A 12,767-nucleotide genomic window follows, 5' to 3' on the forward strand; every position below is an offset into this window, starting at 1 on the left:
TTTTTCCTTCATTTCTAAGACTTTGTTTCCTTCCTTTCTCTCTCTCTCTCTCCCTTTATCTTTTCCTTCCTTCCTTCCTTCCTTCCTTCCTTCCTTCCTTCCTTCCTTCCTTCCTTCCTTCCTTCCTTCCTTCCTTCCTTCCTTCCTTCCTTCCTTCCTCCCTCCCTCCCCTCCCTTCCTTCCTCCCCTCCCTTCCTTCCTCCCTCCCTTCCTTCCTTCCTTCCTTCCTTCCTTCCTTCCTTCCTTCCTTCCTTCCTTCCTTCCTCCCTTCCTCCCCTTTTTCTCTCTCCTTCCTTCCTTTTCATTCCTTCCTTCCTTTTGTCTCTCTCCTTCCTTCCCTTTTCTTTCTTCCTTCCTTTTTATTAATTTCTTCCTTCCTTCCATCCCTTCCTAATTGTTTTTCCTTAATTTCTAGGAATTGTTTCCTTCCTTTTTCTCTCTCTCCCTTTATCTTTTCCTTCCTTCCTTCCTTCCTTCCTTCCTTCCTTCCTTCCTTCCTTCCTTCCTTCCTTCCTTCCTTCCTTCCTTCCTTCCTTCCTCCCTCCCTCCCTCCCTCCCTTTTTTCTCTCTCTCCTTCCTTCCTTTTCTTTCCTTCCTTTCTTCCTTCCCCTTTTCTATCTCCTTCCTTCCTTCCTTCCTTTTTTATTCCTCCCTTCCTTCCTTCCTTTTTTATTCCTCCCTTCCTTCCTTCCCTTCCTATTTGTTTTTCCTTCATTTCTAAGACTTTGTTTCCTTCCTTTCTCTCTCTCTCTCTCTCTCTCCCTTTATCTTTTCCTTCCTTCCTTCCTTCCTTCCTTACTCCCTCCCCTCCCTTCCTTCCTCCCCTCCCTTCCTTCCTTCCTCCCTCCCTCCCTCCCTTCCTTCCTTCCTTCCTTCCTTCCTTCCTTCCTTCCTTCCTTCCTTCCTTCCTTCCTTCCTTCCTTCCTTCCTTCCTCCCTTCCTCCCCTTTTTCTCTCTCCTTCCTTCCCTTTTCTTCCTTCCTTCCTTTTTTATTCCTCCCTCCCTTCCTTCCTCCCCTTCCTACTTGTTTTTCCTTCATTTCTAAGGCGTTGTTTCCTTCCTTCCTTCCTTTCTCTCTCTCTCCCTTTATCTTTTCCTTTTTCTTCCTTAATTCCATCCACCCTTCCTTCCTTCTTCCTCCCTCCCTTCCATCCATTCATCCCAATTCTCCCACATGGAAGGCTGAGAGATGAGACATTGTGACACTTATGCCCCATACACACATGCAGATTATCTGAAGACTTTTGTCTGCAGACTTACCAAAACCGTATAATATGAGGTCAAACCTAAACACTTTCAATTTGTATGCAATCCGGCAGGCCCTTGCACTGCATAGAAAAGGTAAATCTGAAGGAAAAAGTCTGCAGATAATCTGCACGTGTGTATGGGGCATTAGAGGTAGGAGGCTCAGGTTTATAGATGAATGTAGCAGACAGCGGTGACCAATGTTGGGTATTTCTTGTGAAGATGTGATCTGCAGACACATGTCCGCTGTCCGGGGAAGAATGGGGGTCTGATGTAATGAATAGAGAATGGAATTGAAGACGATCTGCATGGAGGGTGTCTAGGGCCGATCACTTTTATCTCCTCATCGAGTAACAAACCTTAAAGAGAACCGGTCACTGCAAAATCTGAGTCTTGGGAAGATTGCAGATATGCTTTACCTGTCATAAATGGGCATTCGTATCGTTATCCCCCCCCCCCTCCATAGAACAATTTTCAGCTCTGACATCCGAATGACATCCTAATGACGGCAGTTTTTTCTTGATATTTCTTTTTAACTCTTACCTTCCAAGCTGTATGCGGCAATTATGGAATTCTCCAATTAAAGTGACTGACGTCAGGCAGGGGAAAGTCAGCCCCCACGCCAACTACCTCTGTGGGTGACGCAGGAGGGAACTCAGACATTTTTTTTTTTGATTACTAATACCAAGGTTCTTTTTTTAATGGCTGGTTCACTTTAACCAGTTCAGCTCCCGCCCTGTACACCCTCCCCTCCCCCCCCCCCCCCCCCCCCATGGAGCAGAACAATTTGTACATCTCTGCTGTGAGCCGCTTGTCATTACTTATAATAAAAAAGAAACACACATTTATTTATTTATTTTTTTGTTGCAAAAATGGATTGTTTTGCACAAAAAAAAAAAAACATTTTTTTTTCAGTTTAATAAGTGTTATTAAAAAAAAAAAAAATAGAGTTCATGCAGATAAAAGGCTTACTTTTGTTCTAAAGGTATGATTCTGGAACAAAGGATTACAAAGTTAATTACAAATGAAATAAAGAAACAAAAAAAAAAAAAAAAATAACAAACAAAAGAAGAAAAGCGAAAAATCTTTAAATGACAGTTAAATAGTTGAGATAAAGCAGGAAAATAATAGGTAAGGGGAGAAGCTTAAGAAGGCATTATTTTGGCTTGATTAGGGTAAACTGAGGGTTAATTAGGGTTAAATTGGAACAAATTTTATTTAAAAAAAAATATATATATAATTTTTTTTTTTACATCAGGTGGCTTGCTTTACTCAACATCATATGCAGATTTAGCGCCGGTTCACACTGGCGCGACGCTACTTTAAGGGGCAACCTCCGAGATCGCGGTGCGAGCAGCGCGCCGCGACCTCGGAGCGGCCGCCACGGACTTCATAACATTGAAGTCTATGGCGGTCGCCTCCTGGTCGCCCCAAAGAAGCTCCGGACCCTTTTTCTAGGTCGGAGCGACTTGTGTCGCTCCTATTAGAACGGGTCCGTAGCTTCCCTATGGGAGGCGACCTGCGGCGACCTGTGAGGCGACCAGGTCGCCTCACAGGTCGCCCTAGTGTGAACCGGGGCTAAAGCTCACTACTTTGACCTACAGATGAATGAGACAGGGGCATTTACTTAAGCCCCGTACACACGATCAGATTATCGAACGATCTGTCGTCCGTTTTTTGTGGCATGCTAATCTGATGTGGAAAGTGAAGAGGTTTTTTTCATAGGAATTTTCCCATACGACAGAATTCTACTTCAGAAGGGATGTCATGTGTTGGATTGCTTTGTATGCGTTCTTTCGTCTCAGAGCATGTCTAGTCTCGCTCTTAAGATTTTTTTCCGTCAAAATCTGTACTAATGAGACGAAAATCGGATGTTGTGTTGACGGACGACAAAAATTATATAGCCTGCACATCAGGATTTTTTCGGCCAAAAAGTTGGAGTCGGCTGTAGAAAGCACCGTACTAATAATCTGAAAATCGGCAGATGGTCGTTGGACGAAATTTCCCTTCAGATTTTCTTATCGTGTGTACGGGCCTTCAGACGGGAGCATTTTTAATTTTGTGCTTTTTAACAAGAAACAAAAAAAAAAACAAATTAACAAACAAAAGAAGAAAAGCAAAAAATCTTTAAATGATGGTTAGGGAGATGGCAGGGGGATGGCAGTGAGATGGCAGGGAGATACCAGGGGGATGTCAGGGAGATGTCAGGGGGATGGCAGGGGGATGTCAGGGAGATACCAGGGGGATGTCAGGGAGATGGCAGGGAGATACCAGGGGGATGTCAGGGGGATGGCAGGGGGATGGCAGGGAGATGGCAGGGGGATGGCAGGGAGATGGCAGAGATATGGCAGAGATATGGCAGGGAGATGGTAGGGAGATGGCAGGGAGATGGCAGAGATATGGCAGGGGGATGGCAGAGAGATGGCAGGGGGATGGCAGGGAGATGGCAGGGGGATGGCAGGGAGATGGCTGGGAGATGGCAGGGAGATGTCAGGGGGATGGCAGGGATATGTTAGGGAGATGTCAGGGGGGTGGCAGGGAGATGTCAGGGGGATGGCAGGGAGATGTCAGGGGGTGGCAGGGAGATGTCAGGGAGATGTCAGGGAGATGTCAGGGAGATGTCAGGGGGATGGCAGGGAGATGGCAGGGAGACTGCAGGGGGATGTCAGGGAGATGGCAGGGGGGTGGCAGGGAGATGGCAGGGAGATGGCAGGGGGATGTCAGGGAGATGGCAGGGAGATGGCAGGGAGATGTCAGGGGGGTGGCAGGGAGATGTCAGGGGGATGTCAGGGAGATGTCAGGGAGATGTCAGGGAGATGTCAGGCGGGTGGCAGGGAGATGTCAGGGGGGTGGCAGGGAGATGTCAGGGGGATGGCAGGGAGATGTCAGGGAGATGTCAGGGGGATGGCAGGGAGATGGCAGGGAGATGGCAGGGGGATGTCAGGGAGATGGCAGGGGGTGGCAGGGAGATGGCAGGGAGATGGCAGGGGGATGTCAGGGGGATGTCAGGGAGATGGCAGGGAGATGGCAGGGAGATGCTCGGAGTATCTAGCCCACCAGACTCCACCTATAACTAAAATGCCACTCTCTGTGCCTCACCTAATATTTCCTTGCAGTGTATTTTTTTTTTTTAATATAAAACCAGAAATTCCCTTTTAAACTTCAGTGGAATCAGTGGGATGGAATGTGCTAAGGAACAGTGATACGGGGCGGTATGTTCCCTGCAGTCTGCGTAGGTAACAATCTGTCCATATTGTTAATTATCCTCTAATACTGATTGCCTCTTCTCTGCTTCTTTACTCCATCTAGAACTTTGTGCAAGTCATCAGCAACCTGCTATCCGACGAGAACCGGGACAAGTGGGAGGAGGCGCAGACGGTAGGAGCTGATTTTTCACACATTTTCTTTAACAGTAGGAATTGTCCTTTTTAGGCACACTTCAGGGCGCTCTATGGTGATCTGTCCATTCACCCCCCACCCCAACATCTCCAGCAGTGGGAAGGTTGAAAGGAACACAGACACTAGCTTAAAAAAAGAAAAGTAAGGCAAGGTTTATCCAACTTTATCATATTCATATTATTATATTATATCCAGGGCTTTTTCTCCAGAGAATAGCTGCAGGAACTCCTCCCTTCTGAGTCACGCCTTGTCTCCGCCCCCTACCCCACCTCCGAGCACCGTTACATGGTTCCACCTTCTATTCACCTGTGAGCACCATTAAATTTTCCTACCCCCACCCACTTCTGAGCACCGTTACATAGTTCCACCTTCTATTCACCTTCAAACACTGTTACTTGGTTCCACCCTGTACTCACCTCTGAGCACCGTTACATGGTTCCACCCCCCTACCCACCTCCGAGCACTGTTACATGGTTCCACCCACCCACTACTCACCTCCGAGCACCATTACATGGTTCTACTGTCTACTCACCTGTGAGCACCATTACATTTTTCTACCCCCCACCCACCTCTGAGCACCATTACATGGTTCCATCGGCTACTTACCTTCAAGCACCGTTACTTGGTTCCACCCTCTATTCTCCTCCCAGCACCATTACTTGGTTCCACCCTCTACTCACGTCCGAGCACTGTTATTTGTTTCCACCCCCTACCTACCTCCGAGCACCATTACATGGTTCCACCCTCTACTCACTTCTGAGCACCATTACATGGTTCCATTCCCTACTTACCCCTGAACACTGTTACATGATTCCACCGTCTACCCACCTTTGAGCACCGTTATATGGTTACACCCTCTACTCACCTCCGATCACCATTACATGGTTCCACCCGCTACCCACCTCCAAGCATTGTTATTTAGTTCTACCACCTACTCACCCTCACCTCTGAGCACCTTTACATGGTTCCACCCCCTACCCACCTCTGAGCACCATTACATGGTTCCACCCCTACCCACCTCCGAGCACCGTTACATGGTCCCACCTCCGAGCACCGTTACATGGTTCCGCCTAAGATCACCATTACAGGGTTCTACCCTCTACTCACCTCTGAGCACCATTACATTATTCTACCCCCTACCCACCTCTGAGCACCATTACATGATTCCACCTTCTACTCACCTCCGAGCACCGTTACTTGGTTCCACCCTATACTCACCTCAGAGCACCATTACATGGTTCCACCCTATACTCACCTCAGAGCACCGTTACATGGTTCCACCCTCTACTCACCTCCGAGCACCGTTACATGGTTCCACCCCCTACTCACCTTCGAGCACCGTTACTTAGTTCCACCCTCTACTCACCTCTGTGCACCGTTACATGGTTCCACCCTCTACTCACCTCCGAGCAGCGTTACATGGTTCCACCCTCTACTCACCTTCGAGCACCGTTACTTAGTTCCACCCTCTACTCACCTCCGAGCACCGTTACTTGGTTTCACCCTTTACTCACCTTCAAACACCGTTACTTAGTTCCACCCTCTACTCACCTCCAAGCACCGTTACGTGGTTCCACCCTCTACTCACCTCCGAGCACCGTTACATGGTTCCACCCTCTACTCTCCTCCGAGCACCATTACATGGTTCCACCTTCTACTCACCTCCGAGCACCATTACATGGTTCCACCCTCTACTCTCCTCCGAGCACCATTACATGGTTCCACCTTCTACTCACCTCCGAGCACCATTACATGGTTCCACCCCTAACCTACCTCCGAGCACCGTTACTTGGTTCCACCCTCTACTCTTCTCCAAGCACTGTTACACAGTTCCACCCCCTACCCACCTTTAAGCACCACCTCTTCCTAGGAGTGTGGTACTAGGGGTCTTCCTAGAGAATATGGAACTAAGCATTTTGTGATGCAAAGTAATTTGTATAGAATTTGTTAATGATAACAAGAAAAGCAGTAAAATAGATTCACCACAGCCAGCAACAATAGATCCCTGTCCACCGGAACATCAGCAGACCGCTGTTCTCTCTGACATGATCACAGAGTGCCTGTGATCCTTCTATATAAGATCACAGGTCTCTATGATCATTTCACAATCCCATCCCCCATACAGTTAGAAAGCACTCCCTAGGCACACACTTAACCCTTTGATCACCCCTGGGTTAACCCCTTTCCCTGCCAGTGTCATTAGTACAGTGACAGTGCATATTTTTAGCACTGATTACTGTAGTAATGTCACTGATCCCCCCAAAAGTGTAAAAAATGTCAATTAGGGGTTCTGATCTGTCCACCGCAAAGTCGCAGTCCCGCTAAAAATCGCAGATCGCCGCCATTACTAGTAAAAAAATAAATAAATACATAAAATCTACATAAATCGTTCCCCTATTTTGTAGACATGATAACATTTGCGCAAACCAATCAAAATACGCTTATTGGGATTTTATTTACCAAAAATATGTAGCAGAATACAAATTGGCCTAAAATGATGAAAAAATTTGATTTTTTTTTTTTATTGGGAATTTTATATATAATAGAAAGTAAAAAATATTTGTTTTTTTTTTTTCAGAATTCTTTTTTTGTTTATAGCGGGTTGTGGGGAACAGGTACCCATGCACAAAATTAAAAAAAAAAAAATCCATGCAGCCAGGAGCAGGACAAGGGCCTCTTCCCCACAACCCTGGCCCAGGGGTTGTGGGGGGTCTGATGGCCAGGGGCTTATCAGAATTTGGAAGAATTACAAATTGGGGTACATAGTAGCCCTAATCATTCATAAAATTAAAAAAAAAAAACAGCTGTAGCCCAAAAAGCTAAAAGTTTGAAAATTATTAGAAGTGGTTAATATGCAAGGTGTCATAAAATATCATGGGGTGGAGTGGGGTGGGGGTTGTGGGGAACAGGTACCCATGCACAAAATTAAAAAAAACATTCCATGCAGCCAGGAGCAGTGTTTTTACAAGGCACCTTCTCCCCATGTTGATGAGGACAAGGGCCTCTTCCAAACAACCCTGGCCTGGTGGTTGTGGGGGTCTGATGGCCAGGGGCTTATCAGAAATTGGAAGAATTAGTAACTGCCCCCCTCCTATGTGAATAGGTATGGGGGTACATAGTAGCCATAATCATTCACAAAATAAAAAAAAAAAAAAAAACAGTTGTAGCCCAAAAAGACAAAAGTTTTAAAAGTCTTAGAAGTGGTTAATATGCAAGGTGTCATAAAAGATCATGGGGGGGGGGGGGGGTGTGGGCGGCGGCAGGGTTGTGGGAAACAGGTATCCATGCACAAAATTAAATAAACAAAATTCCATGCAGCCAGGAGCAGTGATTTTTTTACAAGGCACCTTGTCCCCATGTTGATGAGGACAAGGGCCTCTTCCCCACAACCCTGGCATTGTGGTTGTGGGGGTCTGATGGCCAGGGGCTTATCAGAATTTGGAAGAATTAGTAAGTGCCCCCCTCCTATGTGAATATGTATGGGGTACACGGTAGCCCTAATCATTCACAAAATAAAAAAAAGAGTTGTAGCCCACAGGGCCGGGACAAAAAGTGGGCAGGAGGGGGCTTGCCCTGGGTGCAAGGGTTTCTTGCAGGGATGGGGGTCACCTTGACCCTAACCCTAAGGGAAGGGGGAGCGCAGTTTAGCATCCTTGCCCTGGGTGCTGGATGACCTTGTCCCGGCACTGGTAGCCCAAAAAGATAAAAAAGTTTGAAAAGTCCTTGATAAGACTCAGAAAAGAAACAAAACAAAAACCCGGTGACAGAGTGCACACGCTGGTGACACGCCCCCCGGAACTGACATCAGCTATAAAGGGGCAGGGATAGTGGTGACATCATTGTCCAAATATGGTCATGGCCAGCAGCATTAGTTCTGCCCTTTTTTTGCACCAACTTGCTCCTTGCTCCCATTCTCATTGGACTGGAAAGTCTTGTACAGTGTTGGGTGGTGGGTGGAGTCTACGCAGGGTTGATGAAGTCCTAGTCATGTGACAGTGTTTGGGTCTGGTGATTGGCTCAGGCTTGAGCATTGCATCCCTTGAGAAGGTCCTCTGCCAAGAGAGGGGCTTCTTCAGGGAGCCTGTAGTGGGTGGGGCTTGCTGTCTGCACAGGCTATGTACAATGCAGTGATGGTGTCACTTCCTACTTTTACAAGGTAATATCTGGGAATGCAAGGGCATTCAGTGGATTCATATCCTTTTGCAGCTATTGAGGAATAAAAAGAAATGAAAGCTCTTGTGCCCGGTGATAACTCATCCCATTGTGTTGAGTTTCCCATCTCAGTAAGGAGTACACGGGGGTCACACCAGGTTAGGAATCATTGGCTTCTGTTATGAATAATCGCAGATTGTTACAATGTATCATTGCGAAGGGATAAATCGTGTCATGTGACCTTGTTTTGATGTGAAATCCAACACATTGTATAGACATGGAAAACCAAATTCATCTCAAGGTAAATACATTAAAATATGCGGCATTACCGCGGCCCCGCGCTATTCCCCCCGCCGCATTCTTATCATTATTAGGATCCTTACCAACATCACAATCTCAGCGTCTCCGCCGGGTTGTCAAGACAACAGGACATTGGGAAAGAATATCAGAAAGATAAAGACTAATTTGAGGCTTTCTGCCTATGTGCTTATTATTACCACCCCGGTATGAGGTACGAGGCCTCTCCGGATACGTCTTATTTCAAGAGGCAGAACTGCACTTACCTGAAATATCGAGCGCTGCGGGTGCAAAGAGTTCAGCCTGAAAAGCCTAATGAGGACCCATCCATTGGGGGAAGGGAGGAGGGGGCAGTATGTGGCGTATGCTTTTTAAACAAGTTAGATGATAATATTATTATTATTTTTTTTATTAATATATTTATTATTATTATTAATAATAATATCTCATATTTTGTTAAAGTTTAATTTTTAAACTGACCTTATGATATTGCTGTTATTATTATTTTTAGTCGCAATATACAAAAACACAGTTTTAACATGAAGGTAATTTTAACATATAAAAATAGTTATTAAATAATTATTGGAGCCTAATTTTTAAACTAATAATAATAATAATAATAATATAAATAATAATACCAAGTCATATTTGTATTTGTTAAAGCTACATTTTTAAACTGACCTTTTATGATGTTATTATTATTATTATTAATAATAATAATAATAATAATAATAATAATAATAATAATACTAATAATACTAATATCTCATTATATTTTGTTAAAGTTTAATTTTTAAACTGACCTTATGTTATTATTATTATTATTATTATTATTATTATTAATAATAATAATAAAAATAATAATAATAATAATAATTATAATAATAATAATAATAATAATAACAGTAATAATGATAATAACAATATAATAATAATATAAAACACAGTTTTAACACAAAGTTCATTTTAAGACATAAAAAAAAAGAATTATTGGGGCCTATGTTTAAACTGTTAATAATAATAATAATAATAATAATAATAATAATAATAATAATACCAAGTCATATTTGTATCGGTTAAAGTTACATTTTTAAACTGACCTTTTCTGAAATTATTATTAATAATAATAATAATGATAATAATAATGTTAAAGCACAGCTAGGCTTCAAAAACCAGTTACTAACCTTTTTTAGCTATGAAAGTTAACTTTATTTCAAAATGGTGTTTTTATTATTAATAATATTATTATTACTACTACTTACTGCTATATAATAATAATAGTAATAGCAAGTCATATTTGTATTTGTTAAAGGTACATTTTTAAACTGACCTTTTTATGTTATTATTATTATTATTATTAATAACAATAATAATACTTAATAATACTACTAATAATAATGTTAAAGCACAGTCAGGCTTCTTTTTAGGTGTGATTGTTAACTTTATTTCAAACTGGTGTTATTATTATTATTATTGTTATTATTATTACTACTACTATTTCTACCTACTATATAATAATAATAAAAATAATATAAAACACCCGTTTGAAATAAAGTTAATTTTTACACCTAAAAAGGGTCATTAACTCTTGAAGCCTAACTGTGCTAGTATCATTATTGTTATTAATATCATCATTTATTATTATTATTATTATTAGTTATTATTATTTTTAATATAATAATTATTAGTATTATTATTACTACTAATACTTACAACTACTACTTCTACTTACTATATAATAATAAAAATAATAATAATGATAATAAATATCTTATTTTGTTAACGTTTAGTTTTTTTAACTGACTTTTTATGGTATTGCTATTATTATTATTAAAATAATAATAATACCATAAAGCACATTTTTAAATAAATTTAACTTTAACACATAAAAATAGTTATTGATTATTTATTGGAGCCTAATTTTTAAACTGTTCTTTTTTATTATTATTATTATTAGTAGTAGTAGTAGTAGTAGTATGAATAATATCAGAAAAGGTCAGTTTAAAAATGTTACTTTTACAAATAAATATAAGAATTATTATTATTATTAAGTCTTACATTTAATTGTAAAAGTAAAATGTTTAAACTGACTATTTATGATTATTATTTATAATAATACTACTAACAATAAAAATAATAATAATAATAATAATAATAATAATAATAAAGCACAGTTTTAAAATTAGGCTTTAAAAAATTATTAATAACTTTTTTTATGTCTTAAAGTTTACTTTATTTCAAAACTGTGTTTTAGTTTCATAATTTTTATTATTATTATCATCATCATTTTATATGTTAAGCTTATTTAAACTATTTACCTACATTATATAAAATGCATGCACCATATCCTGCCCTCCCATCCCCCAATGAATAGGTTCTGATAAGAGGCTTCACACACATGGCGCTCCATATTTCAGGCACTTCTCTCCCTCATTTCAGCAATCAGTGTGGGAAGTCTCAGAAACATAAAAGATAGAAGGTGACGGCAATAACGGTCCATCAAGTATGCCCCTCCCCTTTTTTATATTACATCGAATAATAATAAAAATAATAATAAAGTACACTAAAAATTAGGCTTCAAAAACTCATTATTAAATATTTTAAACACAGTTTAAAAATAAAATTAGCAGTGTTCTCTATGCTCTACTTATATAGGCAATGCATACAAAACGTTGATGTTTTGGTATTATACTCTTGAGCTATTGTCCTCTGTATACACCGGAGTTATACTGGAGGCGGGGCTCTGAGGTGGGAAGATTGTACCACATGGTGTGGACAGGGGGGGGGGGGGGCGAGCAGACTATGCATCACCTTCCAAAGAATTGACACATATATTCGGCCTCCCAAGATGGGGCGTGTAAACAAAAAAAATGTAAAAAATTGCTGACTCGTATTCTTACAGCGACAGAATGTCTGATCATCGCCAGATGCAGACAAACAACCCCCCCCCCCCCCCAATATAGAAGATCTATAGAATCTTATTAAAGAGGTGAGACATATGGAACATTTTACGGCTGGATTAGGAATTACATCGGATACATTTAGTGCTGTACAGAATACAGGAGATACTTACCTAACACTAAGTAGGGGAGAACCCTTCTTCCCCATAATACACACTAAGTGCCCCCCCCCCCCCCCTGTACACCTTCCTCTTATTTCCTGTATTTATTGTCTTTCCTGTGTATTTCTTTATTTGTCTGATTGTTATTCTCACTGACCTTCCGCATGTCAATATACAATATACAGAGCGATCGAACGCTTCGACATCTCAACTAACCTTTGGACAGATTCATTAGAATATTCTTTGTATGAATCCACTTCAGACAATTCCGTTTGTTGTCCCAAGTGATACAGACTGACAAAAAAAAAAAAAAGTCTAATATGCTTATTATACAATGTAAATGTAATTCTTATCGTGTTTTACTGTTACTGGACTTATCTGATGAAACATATCAATACATATTCATGTAAAAATAAATAAACATGAAAAAACTTTCAAACATTAAAAATAGTTATTCAATAATTATTGAAGTTTCATTTCCAAGTGTGCGCTATTATTATTATTATAATTATTATTATTATTAATAAAACCAACAGCATCCTGAGCCCAGCTGTTCAAAGGCAGAAGCTTTAATTATCATTAAAATATTATTATATTATATATTTTTAGATCT

General features: G+C 41.0%; 1 protein-coding gene across 4 annotated transcripts in view; it reads left to right on the top strand.

Moving 5' to 3' along the window:
* Positions 1 to 12,767, top strand: part of ADGRB1 (adhesion G protein-coupled receptor B1) — a 912,987-nt gene that overhangs the window by 502,341 nt on the left and 397,879 nt on the right. For all 4 annotated transcript variants that reach the window (XM_082259420.1, XM_082259422.1, XM_082259423.1 and 1 more), the window contains one exon: positions 4,555 to 4,623. In XM_082259420.1, the coding sequence (XP_082115546.1) occupies positions 4,555 to 4,623 (69 nt within the window). The remainder of the gene's footprint in view (positions 1 to 4,554; positions 4,624 to 12,767) is intronic.

Source organism: Pelophylax lessonae, assembly GCF_965119305.1.
Source record: "Pelophylax lessonae genome assembly, chromosome: 5".
In the NCBI taxonomy this organism is placed as follows: domain Eukaryota; kingdom Metazoa; phylum Chordata; class Amphibia; order Anura; family Ranidae; genus Pelophylax; species Pelophylax lessonae.